This window comes from Echinops telfairi, unplaced genomic scaffold (genome assembly GCF_000313985.2).
Source record: "Echinops telfairi isolate 266 unplaced genomic scaffold, ASM31398v2 ScPeMD7_3533;HRSCAF=4204_0, whole genome shotgun sequence".
Lineage (NCBI taxonomy): Eukaryota > Metazoa > Chordata > Mammalia > Afrosoricida > Tenrecidae > Echinops > Echinops telfairi.
This window is the reverse complement of record NW_022107431.1, coordinates 39522778-39545310: the sequence shown is the minus strand read 5'-3', so window position 1 is coordinate 39545310 and position 22533 is coordinate 39522778. Positions and strand designations below refer to the sequence as shown.

Genomic DNA, 22533 nt, shown 5'->3' with positions numbered 1-22533 from the left:
ATCGTTGTTTATACTTCTGGGTGAAAGGAACCCTGGATAAGTAACGTAAGTACATGAGGTGGGGTGTTAACCTCTGAGAAACAAAGGACACGATGCAGCCGGAGTCCCTGGGGTGGTGCAAACAGGACGGGGCTCAGCTGCTCATTGAAAGGTAGAAGGTTTGAGTCCACCTGGAGGTGCCTCTGAAGAAAGGCCGGGCGATCTACTTCCCAGCACTGGCATGGAAACCCTGTGGAGCACAGGTCAGCTCTGACACACAGGGGGCTGCCCGAGTCAGCGCCAACTCACTGGCGCCCGCTAGTGGTACGTGGCCTAGTACAGCTTTCCACTTGAACGGAAAGTTGTTTCGGCCATTTCTCTCTGCTGTACCTGGTAGAGGTGGACGTTGCTGTAAATACGCTCCCAGATGTGGTCATAGTTGCACTGATGCAAACCCTGGGAAGCCGCGAAGGACGGCCCTTGGGCCGCCAGTGTGATCATCTTTGCGGCGTGGTCCTGGAGCGCCTGCACCGCTCGCCCTGGGCTGGAAATCTCGGGGAAACAGAGAGGAGGGGGGATGGTCAGAGAGGCATTAGTCCCATCTCCCCAGCACGAGTTTAGCCCAATTTTATTTTTATTCAACTAACACATACAATGAAACTCTAGCATCACAATGCCCCAAATGCATTTGCCGGTCCCACACCATACACTTAAATACACCAAACCCATCACCACGGAGTCCATGCTGACTCACATATAATCTTTCCCCAGCTGTCAATCTGTAGGGCAGCAGTCGGCCTCATCTTTCTCCCGTGGAGCCGTGGATGGGTTGTGAACTGCTGATCTTGTGGTTTGCAGCCCAACACTGATCCCACAGCTCCAGCAGGCCTCCTTCAATACTACACAAGCAGGCTTCAAAGAGCTTGTGGGGAAATGGTATCAAAATAGAATAGACTTCTTCCATGAACTTGTTGAAGCCCCTGCATATGTATCCAAATATGCCCTGTTACTCCTTTAAAATTTGGTGGCCATCTTAGACACAAATGTGCCTACAAGTGTGGTGGCACCAATGAAAAGAGAGATGCCCATCAGCTTTGGGGACAAACTCCATCCACTGCAAACCTGCCAGGAGCTGCAGGGAGAGGCCGCAGGGCACCACGGAGAGAGGATGGGCTCTATAAGGACACAGGCCTGGGCTCATAGCCCGGCTGAACTCTTCCCTCTAAGCAGGGCAAGTCAGCTAACACTGATAATAATATTGAAAGGGGTTTGGCAGAACATTCCAAGAGGAAACCGAGAACTGGCCATTAGTGTTGGTGAACGCCGTCTAGTCGGTTCCGACTCAGAGGGATCCCTTGGGCACCAGAATGACAGACACCCTGCCCAGTTGGGCGCCATCCTTCCCTGCGTCCTTAGGTTTGAGCCCACGGCTGCAGCCACTCTGTCAATCCCGTGTGTCAAGGGCCTTCTTCTTTGTTGTTGACCTTCCACCTTCCCAAGAACGAAGCCTTCTACCAGGGACTGACCCCCGCACGTCCAAAGTGGGTGAGTCTCACAGGCCTCCTCCGGAGGTGCATTCTGGTATACTCCTTCCAAGAGAGATACGTGTGTTCTTCCGGCAGTCCACGCTCCTCTCGATGGATGGTCTTCACCAACCCGGCCATCCCCACGCGCCGGGGCTTCTGCAGAGTGCCTCATGCACTGGGCAGCTTTCACATGCATGCGAGGTGGATGAAAACAGAACTACCATCGACTCATAATTCTTGAACTCAATCAGAAGGATGCCGGAACCCCAGTGGTCATGCAGCACTGTGTACAATAGCCGAAAGGTGGAAACCGCCCAATGGTCCCTCCGTTGTTGAGCAGATAAACTCAAAATGTGTGGACACATGCAGTGGAAAACCATGCAACCCCTGCGACAAACGAAGACCTGCAGGCTGCACAGAGGAGCCTGGAAAAGTAGATGCTGAGTGAAATAAGTCAGGCACAAAACGGACACACACCGTGTGTCCCCGTTTCTATGAAACAGGCTAATGTACAGGAACCAAAGCTTATTAGAGGCTACCAGAGGGCGGGGAGAGGGAGCAAATGAGGCGGCGGCGTTTCCGGGGCACAGAGTCTCTGTGAATGGGGGTGGAATCTTTGCCAAGGAGTCGCAGTGATGGCTGGTGGTAGCTGTTGTACACGTAACATTGCTGAACTGGGGAATCTTTTGTTTCCAATGTTTTTGCCACAAGGAAAAGGCAATTAAAATTAAATCTTAAGAGGAAATGTTTTTAAAAGGCTGTGATCATTGGTGAGATGTGGGAGGTGCTTAGTAAATAAATGTCCCTTCTCCTCTTCTGAAGGTAAAGAAATCAAATAATGGTGCCAAGAACCTGCGATCTCACAAGAAGCCTCCAAGTTCGCTTAGCGCAATCCTCGTTTCACAAACGAGGCTCAGGAGGTTAAGTGACTAGGTCAGGATCGTAAAGGCCGCTGCTGAAGCTGAACAAAGCACCAGCTCTATGGACAATTTTCACTCTCCTCTGGAAGCCAGCAAGCTTATCAACGGGGAGGACGAGATCAGAACGTTCCGAACACAGCCTTCACAGTGAGTCCGGGGCCACATTATTTTTATAAAGGAGAAAGGAAATTCCATTTTCCAAGAATGATTTCTTAGTACCAGGAACCACGATTATTTTCTTACCTTCAAAAACTTTGCTTGGAGTTGCATTAATCCATCTGTTCTTCTCCGTTCTTTTAGCTTGGTCAAAAACTTCTTTTGCCAAGGATCGCATTTCGGTTTAATCTGGAGAACAAATGTATTCACACAAGGTGACAATATGAAAGAATGACGCTCAATAAAAGCTGCAAGCGGTGAGATTCAAGGACCTTCGGAAATGGGATTTGGCGTCTATGCCACGGGTTTGTTAGGGTGTGTGAGGTCTTAGAGGGGTTCTGCCGTCACTGCCGGGTGACTGTCACCCCAGTTGCCTCACCTTTATAAAGGCAATCCAGTCGGCTCTCTTTTTGAAGGCCACACCACGTCCTGCCAGGCCTGGGCTCTCTGTGTTAGCTATCCCAGCATGGTAGTCTGGAAATGTCTGCATTCTCTGTTGCTCCTTGAAGACGCTTTGAAATTTCTGGGAAACCTAAACGGGATTAAGAAAAGAGAAGTGGGGCCCAGAAAGAAGGTTCAGATTGTAGGCCATTTCCAATCCAGCGCTGAGTACCTCTGACACAGCCTTGATTCTGACTATTTCAGCCAATTCTTCAGCCAAGCTGATTCGTAAGGCATGCCTCTGGTCGTAATACTCACTGCCATCCAGCCAATGGCGACTCATAGCGATGCTTAGAAGGACAAGGTAGACCTGCCCCTGTGGGTTTCCAAGACTGTATCTGTTTACAAGAGTAGAAAGCCCCGTTTTTCTCTCACAGGACCGCTGGTGGTTTCCAACTGCTGACTTTTCGGACCACAACTCACACGTAACCACACCGCCACCATGGCTCGGTGGTAGTAACTGAACCTTAACTGTTTGTCCCCATGTTGCACATGGGAGCAGGGGGTTGCCTGTTGGCATAATGGTTATGCATTGGGCTGTAATCTGCAGGGTCAGCAGATCAAAACCACCAGCCACTCCTCAGGAGAAAGATGGGGCTTTCTACCCCGTGAAGAGTGTAGTCTGGGAAACTCGTAGGGGCAGGTCCATCCTGTGCTGTTGCGTCTCTGTGAGTGGCCATGACTGGAGGGCAGTGAGCGCTTGTTGTTTGTGGCAGCTTAGTACCACAGTCTTGTGTGTGGTGCTTGTTCTGAATGGCTGCTCCAATGACTGGAAATACGTAATATCTAATGTAGTTTCTGTTTTTGTTTATTTATGTGTTGTCGTAAATTAGTAGGGGAATTGCATTCTGAATTATCAACTTTATAGTCAACCATTTAAATTAGCTCTCAGCATCCCCCAAACAGGACCATTCACCTGCTTTTTGATCCCTCTTCTCCCTCTTAGGGATTACTCTCTTCCTTTACACCAGCCGTTCTCAACCTGTGGATCTCGACTCCTTTGGGAGTCGAACGACCCTTTTACAGGGATCTCCTGATTCGTAACAGCTGCAAAATTACAGTGATAAGTAGCAATGAAAATAATTTTATGGTTGGAGGGGTCACCACAACATGACAAACTGTATTAAAGGGTCACAGCTTTAGGAAGGTAGAGAACCACTGGTTTAGACCAATCTATTGACCACTTCTATGCTGCAAAAATAGATCTGGTGTACAATACAGGGATAAACACTAAAAAGGTCAGCCGTTTGAACCCACCAGCCTCTCTGCAGGAGAAAGATGAGGCCATTTGCAATGGCATCTGTCAAGATACATAACCTGTGTAGCATAGTGGGTTGCATATTGAGCTGCTAACTACAAGGTCAGCAGTTTGAAACCACCAGCTGGTATGTGGAATAAAGATGAGGCTTTCTACTTCTGCAAAGTGTTACAGTCTGGGTTGGTTCTGTACTTAAACTTAGCTCAGTTCAAGAACGGTTTGTTCTAATAATGTGGCACTGTATGATACCCACCTTCCTGACATGATCGCTGAAGACAAAATGGGTCCATAAGCAAATGTAGTGAGGAAAGCTGATGGTGCCTGGCTATTACAAGCTATAGCATCTGGGGTCTTACAGGCTTGTAGTTAAACAAGTAGCCATCTAGCAGGAAAGCAACAAGCCCACATGGAAGAAGCACACCAGCCTGTGTGATCATAAGATGTCCACAGGAGGAGTTATCAGAAGTTCAAAAACTAGCAACCAAATCCATGTGAATGGGTGTGGATGTGGTGGAGACCCCAAACCCACCTGTAAGATAATTGTACAGTCCCTCACAGAAGGGCCACATGAAAGGGATGATAATCCAGGGTGTGATATGACAGTGACGAAACACATAACTATCCTTTAGTTCTCTAATATTTCCTCCCTTTACTATTATGACTTTTATTTGTTTTATCTCACTAAGCATGTTCGATTTGCATATGTTTATCTGTATATTTAAGATTGTTCAGTACATGAAAGTCAAGACAGATAACCCTTCAGAAACAGTAACAGGAGTAATGGTTCCCTGAGGGTACAGGAAGAGAGAAGGGGGACGGGGGAGGAGGAAGGGGGAGCTGGTAGCCTTGATGACTGAATAACCCCACTCGATGAGGTCAAACGACAGGATCATATGTGAATGGATTGATAGGATTGTGTAAACATTGGCACACAAAAAAAAAACCCTCCAAACCCTATTATAGAAAAAAGAAGAAGAAGAAGAAGAAGAAAAAGAAGGTGGAGGGTATGGTGAGGGAGGGAGGGAGGGAACAAAGGGGGGCTGATATCAAGGAGTTCAAGAAGAAAGAAAATGTTTTGAAACTGATTGTGGTAGCAATTGTATAATACTGCTTGATAGGAATGAACAGTAGAATATTATGCTATCAGTAAGAGCTCGCAGTTTTAAAAGGGAGAGAGTTACAGTCTGGGGAACTCACAGAGGCAGTTCTACCCTGTGCCCTAGGGTCGCTGAGTCAGATTAGACTCCCGTGCGGCGGCAGCGGGCTGGGTTTTCATTGGGCAGTCCTGTGGAGCCCCAAGGGTTGCTAGAAGTCACATGGACCAGAGGGCAGTGGGTTAGAACAAGGAAAATATCTTGATTGTTGAAACTCTTGCTATAAAATATGCTACTGCAATTCTGAAACTCTCTACCTATAATTGTTTTCTGTTGAAATATTTCTCTTTAAAAAATAGTGCACTTTTGATCAGATGAGTTGCTTTAATTTTTAAGGAGGGGCAACACTGCGGTGAAGCAGAGCACATGACAGTGTCCGCTCCCTTGATTGCAGAGGCTTAAGCTGTAAGGAGCGATGTTGTAACATGTTCTGAGAAGTAGAGGGGTTTGGGCACTAAGAGCTTCGCTGTACAACCTTTCCAAATCGTGACCACATTTACATCAGTGAATATGAACTGTAGCCTACATTTTTTTTCTTTAAATTCTGTAGAAAGAAAAATCCCTGTGGACGCCTTACTCTTGCACAGCACTAAGCTAAGACCCATTTAAAAAGTATTGCTTTAAAATCTTAGAAACCTTTACTAAGTAAAAACATGACAACACGCAACTCCTGTTTCTGAATACGCCCCTCTAGGTGTATCTCCTTTGGGGGCTGGTGCTGCCATCTTCGAAGAAGAAATGCGGGCTCTTCCTTCACACCCGATGACTATGGCAGTTTGGGGACCCTCCCGTGGCTCTGCTCCAATTCCTGTCAAATGTGCAGTTTGGGAAACAAAAAGAAGTCTGAATGAGCAAGATCAGGGTTGTTGGGTAACTGTGGTAAAGTTTCCACCGAAATCCTTGTAGGTCAGCCCTGGCTGTCTTCAAAGAGTGAATGGGCACGTTGTCATCATGGGGGTGGAATTCCTAGACGCAACTTCCTGTCCTTTTTCTGAAAATGCCCTCGGCGGCAACCCTTGTGATGCCTCAGTATATTTCCAGGAACTCTTCCCAGCGGAATCCTTTGGAACCCAAAAACCAGTCTGACCGCTCTGCCTTGAACTTAACTGGCCCAGCCCATTTCCTCGGAAGCCTCTTATTTTTGATTGGCCATTTTTGGGGAAGTCACCCTCATGAAACAAAGACTAGTCATAGAGGCATGTCGAAACACATTTTGCTCAGAATAAAACATGTAGGAACCGGCACTGAGGAACAATACCTTTTGTTTTACGTGCATATGTTTATCTCTTAAGAAATCATTGTTGTCAGTGTACATATCCAACGTGGTGGCCACTACCAGTGTGTTATTGCACGCACATCGAGAGTTGTGTTACGAAGGAGCCCATCAAGTAAGTACCAAGGACAACAGCTCCATCTCCTTAGCCGAGTCCCTCAGCTCCTCCACGTCAAATGGGATGCTGTAATGGAAGAGCAGGCGCTTCAGCTGGGGTTTCACGTCTCCTAGTTCCGCTGTGTGTTGGGGCAGGAGGAAAGTAGCTCGTGACCTCGTTGTCCCTGAAAGAATGCAAAGTGGAATGCATCAAGACAAATGCACGACAGAGAAAACGGACAGCTCCTTACGGATCGCTGAGGCAGGACCGCTGGATGGCCGTTTTGCTCCCTGCCTTGTCTTCTTGGGCAGGGAATACACGGCGAATGGTTGGTGCTGGCTGGCTGTGAGCGGCACAAAGACCCCTCACCTTCTCCCAGATTGCAGAAGAAACCCAACAGACCCTGTGGAGCATGAGTTAGCAGAAGTATCACTGTTGATAGTCCTTTTTGCCTGATGAAAACTATGGCTTACATGTTAACTGAAACATCAGAAAGTGAGAATTTTCACCTCTCACCATTTCTGGCTAATTCCCTCTCATCTAGAAGGACCCAGTTGGACTCTTTTCTTCCAGAAACCTTCTCTACTGCTCATGACTGGGCTGGTTGCCCCTCCCAGGTGCTCTTGTGACACCCTGGACATATCCCCAAGCCAGTATGTCATTCACAGTAGAAACTTGACAAAGTTTCATCCAAGAGCCATACTTACTGCCATTGAGTCAATTCTGACTCATAGCAACGGGACAGGACAGAATAGAACTCCCCCCTTTGCGTTTCTGAGGCTGTCCATTTTCATGGGAGCAGAAAGCCTCATCTTTCTTCTGCAGGGTGACTGGTGGGTTCGAACTGCTGACCTTGTGGGTTAGCAGCCCAAGGCTTAATTCACATTGCCACCTGGGCTCTTTTGAAGTTTCCTAGGCATCTATGATGCAGTAGGAAAACTGTAGTAAATTGATTCATAAGGGGAAATTCTTTTAAAAGCATATCGTATTAAAACTGAGAGGGGCCGCAGAGGCCATGTAATAGAACCAATTTATTTTGGAGATGAGTAAATTGGGGGTCCCAGGAGATGAAATGACCTAAACCTGCAGGCCCCCATGAGGCCCAGGCAGTGACACATCTGGAGCCCAGTACTCTTGACATTAAGTCCATTGCTCTTTCCCAGATCTAAATGTACCAGTTATTAAGATAGTTTAAAATGTCCATGGGAAGTGCTTACTGTGCTTCACATTAGAAAAGATCACATCAGGGCTTGTTTATGAAGAAGTGATGAACTCTTCAGAGTGTAAAACAGCAACAACCAACTTCAACACATAGGACAAAAATCACACTCTCCCTTTCTGTTTCCCTGGTGCGAGAAGACCAAATCCTTACCGGAGGTGTCGGTGCCTGTTGGGCCTGGAGAAGCAGAGCTTTGGATGTCAGGGCCAATGTCCTTTTCGTTGTCTGGACCAACCTCAGGGAGTCTGTCCGCAGTTACACTCAGTACCTTGGAGATGGGCAAATACTGGAGGGCCTACACAAGGGTACAACCAAGAGCCCACACATGAACTCAAACAGCACAAAAGCTTCTAGACAGATTCAGAAGCAACCTTTTGCTTTGAGTGAGAAGGAAGGAGGTAGGTGGACCTCAGTAATCTATCCAAACATAAGAGGCTCAGTCTGGACTTCGCCTCCAGACGAGATGCTGTTACCAACGCCAGTGCCCTTAATATTAGCCAAGTGTAGACTGCTCAAAGGGAGAAAGATGGGGCTTTCTCCTCCTGTAAACAGTCAGTCGCAGAAACTCACAGGGGCAGTTCTACCCTATCCAATAGGGTCGCTGCACGTTGACATTGACTTGATGGTAACGGGTTGAGACTGATCAAGCACTTCTAATGGACAAGGCAATGTGGGGGTGTATTCGTGATACCATGAGGAATGAGATATGGGCCAACCTCAAAGAGTTCACAGACTGACAAGTAGGTCATTACAACACCATGCGACTCGGGAGCCACCAGAGGGACCTTGGCCATGAATGGCTGGAGTCGGGGAAGGATGACACCAAGGACAATGGCCAGGTTTCTGGGGTAACTATGGATGTTGGTGCTGCTGGGACAAAGCTGAGAGGAGAAGCCACGCATTTAGGTGGTAAATAAGAGTCTTTCTAAAATGAAAATGTCATCATTTTTTGATGCCTCTAGCCAGGTTAGGGCCACTCTTGCGTGCCTCAGTTTACCCTGTAAACACACACTTACTCTAATTTCTCTTATCACATTGGGTTCCTGTTGAATATTTACTTGACCATTGTCCTACCAGCTTAGGACCCAGGTCCTTTGCAGCAAAGACCATATCCTTGTTGCACGGCCAGAGGCAAGTACCTGGTGCATTCAAGAAGCTAATTCAATATTACTGATGAATGGGAAGAGAGTGTATACAGATGATCCTTTATTCTCATATATTAAGAAGCCTGGCAGGCTGGGTTTCTGGGGTGGAGGGAGGCCTTCACCTTGTGCATTGGCAGTGAGTCCCAATCACATTCTCATAATTAATATTGTTCCCCACTATAGCCTCCCATAATAGTGCTGCCTTAAAGTTACCTCTTACAAGCACAAGGCTCATTGCTATCTAGCCTGTAGCTTTAATGATAGGAGGGAGCAGACTCGTGCTATTGCTCTGTAGGCTCTGAAACAGCCACTTCTCCTTACCTGCCCCTGACACTGCTGTTAGGTTGCTCCTCCAATGTACTCAGGGACCTTTAGGGTTAGGGTACAGCCCACTTTATTACAGTTACCCATAATTAGGGGGGCTTGCATGCCCCCTAGAGTATTTAAGCCTTTGTGTGGACCTGGCTCCTGGAGTCATGACTATAAAGGGGAGCCCTTGCATGCTTTATCCTGTCTCTTTAATTTACCCCTCAATTACACAACTGCACCTTGGGCTGGTTGTGGGGGCTGGTACCCCACAATGAATAAAATAAAAAATATGAATCTATATTTGAGAGCATAAATCCTGAACAAGATGATGAAAACATGAACGAGCACAGTGAATAAAAATTAATAAAATGGTTTTATTAGAATAAGATCAAGTTCATCTGAAAAGATCTTGAAGAAAAAGTCAATGGCTCATTATTGTTCCTGTAGTTGGTAAGGCTGGTAGAAGACAGAAATGTTAACAACCCCATGCTAGGTGACAGGTATGAGAAAACATTGGGCGGCCATTCCTAGCAGGGTGCTATCTCGTTGCACAATTATGTTTCATGATTCTCACCTGCAGGTAATGATGAATCGTCTTGAGAGAGTGCAGGTGACACACGAACCACCTTGTGTAAATAGTCAAGTCTTCCTGTGTCACTAAATTAGAAGGATTGCTTTTTCCCATGAGGAAGTTTTCTCGGGCCACAGACAGCCTTTCTGCTCTGTGAATGGTGTCATTGTACTCCCGCATGATGTAGCCAACTTGTTTCTGTTTAGGAGAGATACAGACAAGGAACTTGGCTCTTTGTAAGTCGTAGTCTCCCGTATCATGGCATCCGAACAGAGAGGAATGATGCTGCTTGGGGGCTCAGTAAGGGCTTCTAGAAATCCCAAAGTTCTCCCACATTCTGAATTTGATGGAGAAGGGCAGTGGTCCCATTAGGAGGTGGAAATGAGGGTCTCCAGCAACGTTTCAGCATGTCAGGCTGTTTCGTCACTGGAGTCCACTTAGGAGCTTTCACCCTATGGCAGGGGAAGCCCAGTCTGTGCTGTGGAGAAAAAGATATTTCCTATCGCACAAAACCTCCTTCAGCAAGTGGTCCCATTATCATCCGCCCCAGGCAGGCCAGGCCAGTAGGTCCACCTGCTAGTTCCTTTCCCATCTCTAGCCACGACTTAAAAAACTGGTGAGCCTACTGCCTGTTTACTCCTTGATGAGAAACCACCCGCAGGAACATTTGTTCAAAGGCTTCGTACCTGGTACAAAGGATGGAGCTGCTCCATGATCTTACTGTGCTGGCAAAACCTCTTCCACCTGAGCATGTGCAAGTACTTGCTCTGGGCCAGCTGGGCCATCCGCTCTGTGTAGTGCTTCACCAGCGGGGGCAGCAAGAACAAGAACAAAATAAACAGCTGAAGACCACAGTCGCAGGAAGACTGAATAAAATACAACTTTCCTTTAGTTCCTAAATGTTTCCTCCCCGCTCCCACTACCATGACTCGAATTCGACCTTGCAAGTCTGGCTAGAGCAGAGGATGTACACTGGTACAGATAGGAACTGAAAATACAGGGAATCCAGGGCGGATGAGCCCTACAGGACCAGTGGTGTGAGTGGTGAAACAGGGAGGGTAGAGGGAGAGTGGGTAGGAAAGAGGGAACCGATTACAAGGAACTATATGTGACCTCCTTCCTGGGGGACAGACAACAGAAAAGTGGGTGAAAGGAGACGTCGGACAGGGCAAGATATGACAAAATAATAATTTATAAATTATCAAGGACTCATGAGGGAGGGGGAAGTGGGGAGGGAGGGGAAAAATGAGGACCTAATGCTGGGGGCTTAAGTGGAGAGGAAATGTTTTGAGAATGATGAGGGCAATGAATGTACAAATGCGCTTTACACAATTGATGTATGTATAGATTGTGATAAGAGTTGAATGAGCCCCTAATAAAATGATTTTTTTTTAAATCTTAAAAAGACTCAACTCAATGCCACTGAGTCGATTTCCAACTCATAGCAACCCTATAGGTCATGGTAGAAACTGCCCCTGTGGATTTCCAAGACTAACACTTTTTTGTCTCCTTTTGTAAACAGTTTTATCAGCACATAATCCACATATCAAGAAGAGTTGTACAATCATTACCACAGTCAATTTTAGAACATTTTTTTCTTTCTTGCACTCATTGTTATTAGCAACCCATTTCCCCCCCTCCCCAGCCTTCCCTGCCACACCCCCAAGGAACCATTAATCTAGCTACTGCCTCTGTAGATTTATCTATCCTGGATTTCATATACAGAGAAACATACAAAAACAATAGCAGCAAAACTAACAACAATAACAAAGTAAAATAGATTAAAACCTCAATTGAAAAGAAAGTTGAAAATATTAAAAACTAGAACAAAGTTAAGGTGATCAAAGATAAGGTGTTAAATGTTATGTTAACCTAACTATAGCTGCAATGATCCACTTTCCAATGCACTTTGCATGACAGCAAGGCTTGTTACACCCCAGGCCTACTGTCGGAGGAAACTGAATCCACATGTATTTACCCTTCACTCTCTTTTTTTTTTAAACTGACACAACTTTTAAATGGGTCAAAAGGGAGGTCAGATGATAAGATATTGCACTTTAATCTAACTATAATTACCATCACCAACTTTATAATGCTCTCTGTGTGATAACAAGGGAATTCTGGTGGTGTGGTGTTGGGCTGTGATCTGCACAGTCAGAAGTTCAAAACCACCAGCAGTTCCTCAGGAGAAAGACTGGGCTTTCTACTCCCATGACCAGTTACAGTCTGAGAACTCCACAGTGGGTCACGATGAGCCAGCATGGACTCAGTGGCAGTGAGTTTGGTTTGAGTTTGGTCTGATAACAAGGCTCTTCGCATCCCTCAGCTGTGGTCAGAGGGGTTTCATCAGAGGCTTAATCTAGGTGTGAACCCTGTAAGTGGATTTGGGGGATATGTGAACCCTTTAAGTGGATTTTGGGTGAGACTCTAACCTTTTATGGAGGAGAAAGCCTTGTCATTCTCCCACGGAGCAGCCAGTGGTTTCGAACTGCTGACTTTGTGGTTAGCAACTCCAGGCATAACAGCTTTACTAGCAGGATAGTTCGTGGTTGTTTTCAAAAGATGGATTTTCTAACTTTAGCTTAGCTTTCAACAGCTTGACAGGGTTCTATATCACGGCTACAATGTTCAGTCTGCTGGGTTGAAAGTTAAGCTAAATTTGGAAAATTAAGTTGTGAGTCTACAGTACTAAACAGCTCACAGGTAAAATTAGAGCTTTTCATCTTGGCTAATAAATTATATCTATACTTAAAAATGAATAAGCACTCTTCTTAAATGCCTTCTTCCTAATCACAGAAATAATGTTGGCTTTGCAGAAATAACTAGACCAGGTTATGTATCCTAAACACCTAGAAAAATAGACAAAATCCACAAGGTGATGGTTTTCGGATGCTGGACAATTGACAAGGCTGAACTGGGACCCCTGAGAGAAGGGAAGTCAACTCGGGGAACCAGATGTTTGGGTTTTTGCCTGAGGTAGTTTCTGAGCTGGGAGCCGGAAAGATGACCCAAGCAGAGCACGATGGTTTCTCGAAGTTGGAGAGAGAGATGGACAGTTGAGAAGGCTGGCGGCCTGGACCCCACAGAGCGGGGGACACGTGAGGAGGAAGCTCTGCAGAGGGCACTCTGCGGGGCCTTGTACAGCAGTCCCAGCAGGCTGTGGCTGTACACTAAGCTGTGCCTCCAGAGGGTGAAATCCCAGGAGCGCAGGCAAAGAATACCCACAAGGTCAGGGCATGGTCCACGGAACAGGTCTCGGGTTTATACAAAGCTGGGAGAGAATCCAGTTCCAACCAGCCAGAACAAAGAGCCCGAATATCTGAGGCAGTCGGCATCTACATCGCTTTCGTGATAATGATAAACTATCATGGGACAGAGATTAGTCCAAACCCACTCCCAAGAAACATGAAAACAAGCCTTGAAGAATCAAGTTGACCTGGAAGGAAGTTAACTGTCTGTCAAAATCAAAGGGTAGCATTCTTGAAAGGAATACAAGAAAACCCAGTGCTCAACAATGCAAAATTCAGCATCCAATAAAAATTTAGGAAAAGGGGGCACATAACCAGGAGAACCATCAGTGAAAGAAACCGAGGCAGAAATGACAGAGGGGACATGCAACATGAACTCCGGGGGCATTTTCAGTTTTGTGCGATGTCAGCCTAAAGATAGTTTTTAAGATCTTTCTAGGCAACTTGGGTAACACTGACGGGGCCCTGGTCGCGTGCTGTGTTATGGCTGGGGCTTCTGACTGCAAGATCATAGGTTTGAACCCACCAGGAACATCTTGAAAGAAAGATGAGGCTTCCTGCTCCCATAAAGATCCCCGGAAAACCGCGAAGTCAGAATTGACTCAATGTCCGTGGGTTTTCAGCTACATTGAGTGTGTGCGACGAGAATGAGTCCTCAGGAGAATGTCGGACATCCAATGTCGCACATCCACATGTTATCCTGGCCCTGTTCCCATGTCGATGTGTAGTTACCAGCGATAAGCTGGGTGTAACTACTCCACTGCGGTTGAATGGATCCTAAAGCACAGAGTGGAACTGTCCCATAAGGGTGCCGAAGCTGTAAACCTTTATGGAACCAGGCAACCACACTTTTCTCCCAAAGGGTAGCTGGTGGGTTTGAACCCTTCATCTTGTGGTTAGAAGTTGAGTGCTTCCACCACTGAGCCACCAGGCTCCATTAAACTGCTGTATAAGAAACTGTGAGGCATTTTTCTTCTTTGGAACAATATTTTTTTACGCTCTAGTGGGGTGTGTGACCTGGTTTGCAAATAATTCATTAAGTAAATAATCTTCCATCTATTTCTATGACTGGCTTAATAAGACTTTTGTCTTAACAATTGCAATGCTGCCACCATGGGATGTTTCCAGAAATGCCTGTCCTCAGGTCACTAAGCCTAGATTTTGAAGGACTGGGACTTAGTCAATGTTTTCTTGTCCCTTAATACTAGCCCAGCAGAGTATTTAGAAGCAACTCGGTCAACTGTTGAGTGACTTGAACGAAACCGAACTGAACTGTGATGCCCCAAGTCTCTGACAAAGAGCAGCATTTACACGAACCATGTTCTCATACGTGCGAACTACCCGGGCGTGATAGTCAGGTGATGCTGTGTCAACTAGGTACTTTTGGCTAAGGGAGGACTCAGACCTGTCAATCAGGTCACAGCCTGATGGCGCCTCCTTGGGGGGATGGGTTTGTTTATTAGGTATGGTCCTGGGAACCTTCCCACCCCTCCCCACCCCCACCCCCACCCCACCCCCATCTCTGCCACTGACCCTGGGAGCTCCTATTTCTACAGATCTTGGATCCTGTCCACAACTCTGCACCCACTGCCCTGTGATCCTCCTGCATCTGCATCACTGCATGTGGCTGGCTGAGGGTGAAGAGGGACTTATGGAGTGGTACGTACATATACATATAGATAGTGCACAGTGCATATGCATATCGTATGCCTGTATGAGCGTCAGTGAATTGGTTTCTCTAGTCCACCTGACCTAACACACCAGGTAAAGGGAAACCCTGCCCTGACTAGAAGTTACCCTGAAAGCCAGCTTTAGTCACGCGTTTCTACTAGATTCCAGATCTAGTTTTCAAATTGCAAAAAGATTCCTACCTGCAACAGAAGCAAAGGTAAATTTTCAGGGGTGTACTCCCTTCTTAGGCAGCTCTCTAGCTCCCTCTGCATGACATCAGCCTGAACAACAAGGGGCTTTGCCTCGGCCACCTGAGCGCCAGGCATACAGAAGGAAATGGGGAAATAAAACCATCAGTGCTTGTGACAGAACATACTACGCAGTTTCTTGTAGCTTTTACACACCACGTGAGAGGCTATTGTATCGGAATCGGTTGTCAAATGACTAATTTTAACATCACAAATCAAGACTCAAAACTGCTGTCTTGGGAATTCTGACCCATAGCCACCCTTCAGGACAGGGTAGAACGACCCCCTTGGGTTTCTGAGACTGTAATCTTTGTACGTGCAAACAGCCTCATCTTTCTCCTGTGGAGCTAGGACACTCCTCTGCTTCTGCTGTGAGCAGATTCGGGGGCTGTTTTGAATTTGGAACCAGTCAGACACGTCAGCTGTTTGTTTGCAAAATTAAACTTTCCCAGCTGAGAGTTTTCCATAACGTATCCCAATCTAAGTTTCTGTTGGTTTGAAATAGTCATCGCCCATTCTCCCACTCACCTGGAGGATCTTTTTTAATGCCAGTTCCCTTTCTCTTCGAAAGTAAGAAACGTCCTTCGGTACCCGAACAGAGCTACCATGGAGGAAGATGGAGAAGCCGTAAGAGATGCAGACCACAGGTAGGTCCCGATTCATCGTGACTTAGAGGCAACTGCTCATTTCTGAATAAGTATTCTCACAGCATAATGGATGGTTAGGGGGCGTGGAAAGGTCACCTGCTTCTGTCTTGGTCAAAATCTCTTGTGGACACTTCAGCACTTGCTAAGCCTTCCTTTCCTGGGGCCAGTATCCTCTGCCTTCTCTCCACACCCTGTGTGCCCTCCTGCCTTTGGTTTGCCTGAGAAATTCTAGGGTGCAGAGAGGGGCGCATGTTGACAGTGGCGAAAGCGATCATTGCCCTTAGTGATGGATCTCTAACTAGGACCTCTCTCAATGATCAGGCCTCTATCTCAACACGGATGGCCCCTAAAGCCACTGTCTTATCATTGCAACACCACAGGTTTCATGTTGGTGTTCTTGCCCCGTTGTTCCCTGGGATGAAAATGGCCCTTAAAAATCAAATGTGGAATATTTTGGAAACTATTTTAACCAAAGTTTCTGGATAATTAACAAAACTCTTTAAAACCCAAACCAATCTCACTGCCAGTCACTCACAGTCAGCTCCGACTCCTGGCATCCCTACAGGCAGGTTGAACTGCCCCTGTGGGTTTTTCGAGACTCTCTCTTTTTTTTTTTTTTAATCGTTTTATTAGGGGCTCATACAACTCTTATCACAATCCATACACACATCAATTGTATAAAGTGACACTGACTCTTGATAGGAGTAGAAAGCCTTATTTTTCTCCGAGGAGTGGCTGGTGGCTTTGAACTACTGACTTGGAGGCTAGCAGGCCAAATTGTAACCGCTATGCCACCAGAGCGCCTAACGAAACTCTTAGGAAACACATGACAAGTGTCTGTAAGCGGCCTCCTGGACCTGTGTTGAAACCCAGCAGAGAGGGACCTGTGTTCACAACAGGCCCTGAGAACACAAGGCACATGCAGCACTGCAGAGGGGACCCGGAGGGAAAGGGCAGGACCCAGGGTGGTGAAAGAGGGAGCTCTGGCCTTCTGGTATAAAATCCTTCTTGGTTAGTGGCTTTGGCAACATCAGGGGACAGCAATCCTAGCGTGGACCTCACTTTCTCAAGATGGGATTCAGCAGAGGTGGGTGAGGAGGCCACTGCAGGTGGTTCTGGGCCATGTGAGAGACCACTGAGCGATTCTGAAGGGGATTGGAGCCAGTGACACTTTGGTTCATGTCAACAGTGTTAACACCACCCGACCAGTTTCTGTGGATAAGGTTTAAGCAAAGTTGCAAATACATGATGAGATTGTGTACAGGTCAGAAATTCGGGGGGAAAGAGCACTGTGTGGGCAGGGGGGAGCTCCCTCGCCACGGGAGCCCAGGCAGCCTTATTCCGCCACTCCGCCCCATCCCCCATCTCCTGGTGGAGGCACTGCCTCCCTTCTCTCCTGGCAAGACTGCAGGCAGCTTGGAAAAGCCCTGGAGAGGAAAGGCATTCAGAAGTGAACAGCATAGTTTCTGTGATGGCTGGGCACCTGGGTCCTACCTGCAGCCCCATGGAGGTGGACAAGCAGTGGCCAGAAAAGGGGTCAGCTATGCCACAGGCAGGAAGAGAAGTCGAGCGGCCCTCGTCCTCCACTCAGCCTCGCCTCCTGTCTTCTAATGCTGTGGCACACTGGACGGTGAGGTCACCTAGCTCCTTCCACTCTTTCTCCCTCAGACTGCCTCTTTCCCCTCTGTTAGCCTAGCGGTGCTTGTGAGGGACCTGAAAGAGGTTGTGAACCCCCCAAAACGGACTCATTCAGTTGTTCTGCAAGCCCCGTTCTGTGGCCCTGGCGGCACCGTGGTTACACGGTGGGCTGCTGACTGAAAGGTCAACAGTGTGCAACCCCCCGCTGCTCCACAGGAGGAAAATGAGGCTTTCCACTCCAGGAAGAGTTACAGTGCTGGACACTCGCAGGGGCAGCTTGACCCTGTCCCATGGGGTCGCCATGAGTTGGCACCGACTCCAGGGCAGTGAGGTTGGTGTCGCTGTGGTTGGGTATCCATTCAGCACTCTGAGCTGCTGGGCATGTGGGGAAAGGAACGATGGGAATGACAGGTGACTGCCGCAGCCACCTTCCTGCGCCCAGCTGCAGTCTCAGGCTAGAGGTGAAGGAGAGTGCTCACGTGAGGGTCAGCATGGGCTACTGTGGTAGTTACATAATCTGTTATCAATTTGAGACTTAAGAGGGAAGGAGTGGAGTTTAGGCTGTCAAGCAGGTCACAGCTTGATGACCTCATTTGGAGGTGCTAAAGAGACTTCTGGACTGGGCTGGGATGTTTTCTCAGTATTCAATTGCTCTTGGATATAAAGCTCTTTCTTATACACATATGAGTGTCTCTGGATTTGTTTCTCTAGGCAACGCAGACTAGCACAGGCTATTTTCCAGTTCCCTTGGCCTCCCGAACCTAGCACTGTGCCTGGCTAACAGATGGTGCTCAGTCAGTATTTATTAGATGAAGACTTCCTTTCCTGCAGGTGTGGCGTGTGGTGGATTTGGGGAGTGGATGACCATAGGCACTTCAAGATTCTTCCATCACTCTGTCCTAACAGGGAGTCCGGAGCCCAGGAAGTCTTAACACAGGGGTATAAGCTACCCCAGGCTCTGCCCTTGCACTTGCAATAGTATCAACACTTCACCTCGGTATGGAGTTTTCTGGTTTCCAAATTTCCTAGTATGCATGATCTCATTTAATCTTTATAACCTTTTGAGGTAGGCAAGACAGAAACTTTAAACCTCATTTTCAGACGAGAAAAACAAAAACAAACCCAGTGTCATCAAACGGATTCTGGTTCATAGCAACCCTGCGCAGGGTTTCTGAGACTATACATCTTCACTGGAATAGACAGCCTCATCTTTCTCCCAAGGAGTGGCTGGTGGACTTGAACCACCAACCTTGTAAAGAAACTATGTGATTATGTCTTTCTTCTTCAACATACAATCCTTGGTTTGTTTTATATGTTCAAAGACCTTAAATACAAAATTCTCGAGCCAGTCAGGGGGCGATGTAGCAACGATGAAAAAATACAACTTTCCTCTAGTTCCTAAATGTTTCCTCCCCGCTCCCACAAATATGATATGAATTCTACCTTGCAAGTCTGGCTAGACCAGAGGATGTACACTGGTACAGATAGGAACTGAAAATACATGGAATCCAGGGCGGATGAGCCCTACAGGACCAGTGGTGTGAGTGGCGAAACAGGGAGGGTAGAGGGAGAGTGGGTAGGAAAGAGGGAACCGATTACAAGGAACTATATGTGACCTCCTCCCTGGGGGACGGACAACTGAAAAGTGGGTGAAGGGAGACGTTGGACAGGGCAAGATATGACAAAATACCAATTTATAAACTATCAAGGGCTCATGAGGGAAGGGGGAGCGGGGAGGGAGGGGAAAAATGAGGACCTAATGTCGGGGGTTTAAGTGAAGAGAAAATGTTTTGAGAATGATGTACAAATGCGCTTTACACAATTGAAATGTGTATGGATTGCGATAACAGTTGTATGAGCCCCTAATAAAATGTTAAAAAAAAGGAGTGCAAAAAAAGAATATCTTCAAAAACTAAAACAAAGGTCTTTTTTCTAATCATAACATAACCTAACAGCTCTACAATAAGAATGTTGATACCTCATATATAAATTTTAAACTCAAAGAAAATGATTTGTTTGGATGATATATAACCTTATTTTGAAGATGTAATCTATCAAATCAAGCTAATTAAACTCATAGTTGTCATGCTTCCCATGCTTTGGAAAATGTAAATTAAGAAATTATTTGATATCACATCTTAATAGGTAATGAATATTTTGTGACATTTGTTTCTTCTAATTAGTCTATTAAAATCATATAAAGATTGCCTCTAAAAAAAATTATCAAGGGCTTATGAGGGACGGGGGAGCGGGGAGGGAGGGGGAAAATGAGGACCTAATGCCAGGGGCTTAAGTGGAGGGGAAATGTTTTGAGAATGATGCGGACAATGAATGCACAAATGCGCTTTACACAATTGATGTATGTATGGATTGTGGTAAGAGTTGCATGAGCCCCTAATAAGATGATTAAAAAAAATCTAAAAAAACAATCCTAACACACAGTAAACATTTGTTCTCCAGAATCATCTTAGGAAGGTGGTATTAAGGTAGCTCCACTTAGCTGCTTCTTATAAAACAAATTAATACTAGTCTTGGGAATGAATGCTAATGTACCTGCTGTGCCCTGATTTTCCCTCCTCATCCCTCACCACTCAGGCTGTGTTTACACAACTACTCAACTGAGCAAAGACCTCATATTGTTCCTCCAGATTGATTATGGGAATTAACAGAAACAGAGAATAAGAACATTCCAGGCCCATGAGTCTTTCCACATAGAGGCTACACTGTTTCCCTAGAAAAAAACAACTGGATTACAGTCCTTAGCATCTACCCTTAGAAGGCCTTCTCACAACATCTTTTGGGCCGAATTTATTACCAAATGTCCAATATTACATCCTTTTTAAAAATGCTCATCAAAACCCAAGGGCACGTCTCATTCACATGCTATTGGGTAAAAGGAGACCCCTTTCTTCACTCGCTAATAACTTCTGGAGCTCAAGACGATGGCAGTTGTGTCCCTGTTCTTCGGGAGGACATTCCCTCCATCAGCCTCATCCAATTCTGGAATATAGGGAAACCTCAGGGGCAGCAGTCAGGTTGGAAAGGGGCACTTGAACCTGGCGTAATTGACCATTTGCACTACCTTGACGTAATGCCAACAGTCCAAGTGAAAAGAACAGAGTTGATGGAGAGCCCCCAGAACCCCCAAAGACCACACCATCACCCCATCACTTCTTACTTACCTGGAGACTCCAGGAGCTGTCCCCTGCAGAGGCCCCTGTTCTTCTATCTCGGCCTTCAGCTCTGCCAGCTGCACAGCCAGCTCCCTCTCCAACAGCTGGACGCTTTCTGTGGAAGCAATCTGATACACTTCGTCCATGGTTTGCCTCCGCTGTTCTTCTGTATTCCTGGAAAGGACGAGCACACAGTGTGTGACCGACTCCCTCCGTGACCATTACCCAGTGTGTGGGGCCTAAGTGTCCTTTCCTCAAGGCAATGGCTGTTTTGCAGCGTAAAGAAGTCACTGGAATCGAGGGCTGTGGCTTGTAATTTCGCTACAATTTAGTCAACAGGAGGTTCAAATCTCCACTGGCTCTGCTTTGTGCAGCTCAGTCCCTCACAAACGTCTCTGCTCCAGCCTTGCCTGTGCCTTTGTTACATGTCCGTGTCCGCGGGCTTCAGAAAGACTATTTGGTGTCCTCGGGGATCACCCAATCACGCTATGAGCATCACTTCCAGTGGCGGTCTACACGGCCGCGCTCCATACTTAGACGATTTCTCCATCAGCTGTGTGGGAGCACGTGCTTTGTCTAGGGAGAGTCTCCCGCAGGTAAAAGCTAGCTCACATGAACACGATCAGGATCCAAGGCCTTTTGTGGCTGGAAAAAAATCTATATACTTACACATTTGGATGTGTTTAAAAAAATTGGGGGTTGGTGGGGTACATTTGGCATGTAGTATTCAAAAGAAAAAAACCAAAACCACATCCAAATCATGTAAGCTTTTCTTTCCAGTCACAAAAGGTCACGCATCCTGATTATGTTCCTGTGAGCTACCTTTTACCCACGGGAGACTCTCCTTAGCCACGGCTCATCTGGCATCAAGGCCCCCTGGCCGTGTGCTGCACTGGGCGCCTAACTGCAAGGTCACCAGTTCAACTTCACTAGCTGCTCCCAAGGAGAAAGACGAGGCGTTCTCCTCTTGTAAAGACGTAGAGCTTCAGAAAGCCCAAAGTGGCAGTTTTCCTCTGTCCACGGTCAGTATGAGGCAGCATCATTGCAGCGGCAGTGGGTTTGGTTTGGTTGTTTGCCGGTCTTTGGCGTAGTTGGCGTTTTGAATTTACCAATAAATAAAAACTTCCGCGTGTCCCTATTCTACCCTAAGAGCTTTGGTGGTGTGTGCACTGGATTACAAGTTGGGCTGCTCACCACAGGGTCAGTAGTTCGAAACTACCAGCCGCTTGGTGGGATAAAAACAGGAGGCTGTCTGCTCCCATAAAGATGGACAGCCTTGGAAACCCCCAAGGGCAGTTCTACTCTGTCCGACAGGGTTACTGTGAGTCGGAATTGGATGGCAATGAGTAAGGACTCTCCCCACTTGATAGACTTTTAAATTCAACTCAATGGTGAAGTGGTATTAGCGTCTCCTCGTGATTAACCACGAAGACTGACTGCCCGGCTGCAGCAGATGCAGTGGAGGTGCTGTGTGGTCCCTTCCCAGGTGCTGCGCCCTCAGCAAGGTTGTTGGGTGACTGCTGATCTGGACAAGCAGGGGTGAAGTCGCTCTTAGGCCACATTGCTGCTACTGCCTTTGCGTTGGCCCCTGGCTCACGGGGACCCCACGCGCAAGGAACAAAGTGATGGCCGGCCTGGCCCCAAACCCAGGAGCAGTTACAAATGCACCCCTTGATAGGCACTCGGCTTCTTTGGCTGAGTTTTGGGAGTAGCCTTCAGCTCTATTTCCTAGGTCCATCTCTGTCTGCAATTCCACTGACACCTGGCTGGCACCATAGCACAATGCCAGCCCCCACGGCAGAGGGCCGGAGGCTGCACACGGGACGTGTTGTCTGCGAATCGAACCTGGGTCTCTCGCCT

The 22533-nt window shown here is 47.0% G+C and overlaps 1 protein-coding gene across 1 annotated transcript; it reads right to left on the bottom strand.

Annotated features, from left to right (window-relative positions):
• Window positions 1-312: 312 nt before the first annotated feature.
• On the bottom strand, window positions 313-20819 carry LOC123522211 (putative uncharacterized protein C6orf183). The gene is made up of 11 exons (XM_045294602.1): window positions 20683-20819; window positions 15744-15816; window positions 15168-15278; window positions 10735-10848; window positions 10052-10246; window positions 8740-8904; window positions 8177-8318; window positions 6831-6988; window positions 2961-3113; window positions 2669-2770; window positions 313-531 (listed from the first exon to the last, which is right to left on the bottom strand). Exons 1-11 carry the CDS (start codon window positions 20817-20819, stop codon window positions 313-315), a joined length of 1569 nt encoding a protein of 522 aa, XP_045150537.1.
• Between the last annotated feature and the right edge of the window lie 1714 nt (window positions 20820-22533).

What these genes read in the sequence shown, in the direction of transcription:
- LOC123522211 (XM_045294602.1), bottom strand. Translation starts at nt 20,819, where the DNA reads ATGGACGAAGTGTATCAGATTGCTTCCACAGAAAGCGTCCAGCTGTTG. An exon ending in CATTAAAAAAGATCCTCCAG is followed by an intron (nt 15,279 to 15,743) that starts GTGAGTGGGAGA and finishes CCTGGCGCTCAG; the next exon opens with GTGGCCGAGGCAAAGCCCCT. An exon ending in AGCTCCATCCTTTGTACCAG is followed by an intron (nt 10,247 to 10,734) that starts GTACGAAGCCTT and finishes TCTCCTAAACAG; the next exon opens with AAACAAGTTGGCTACATCAT.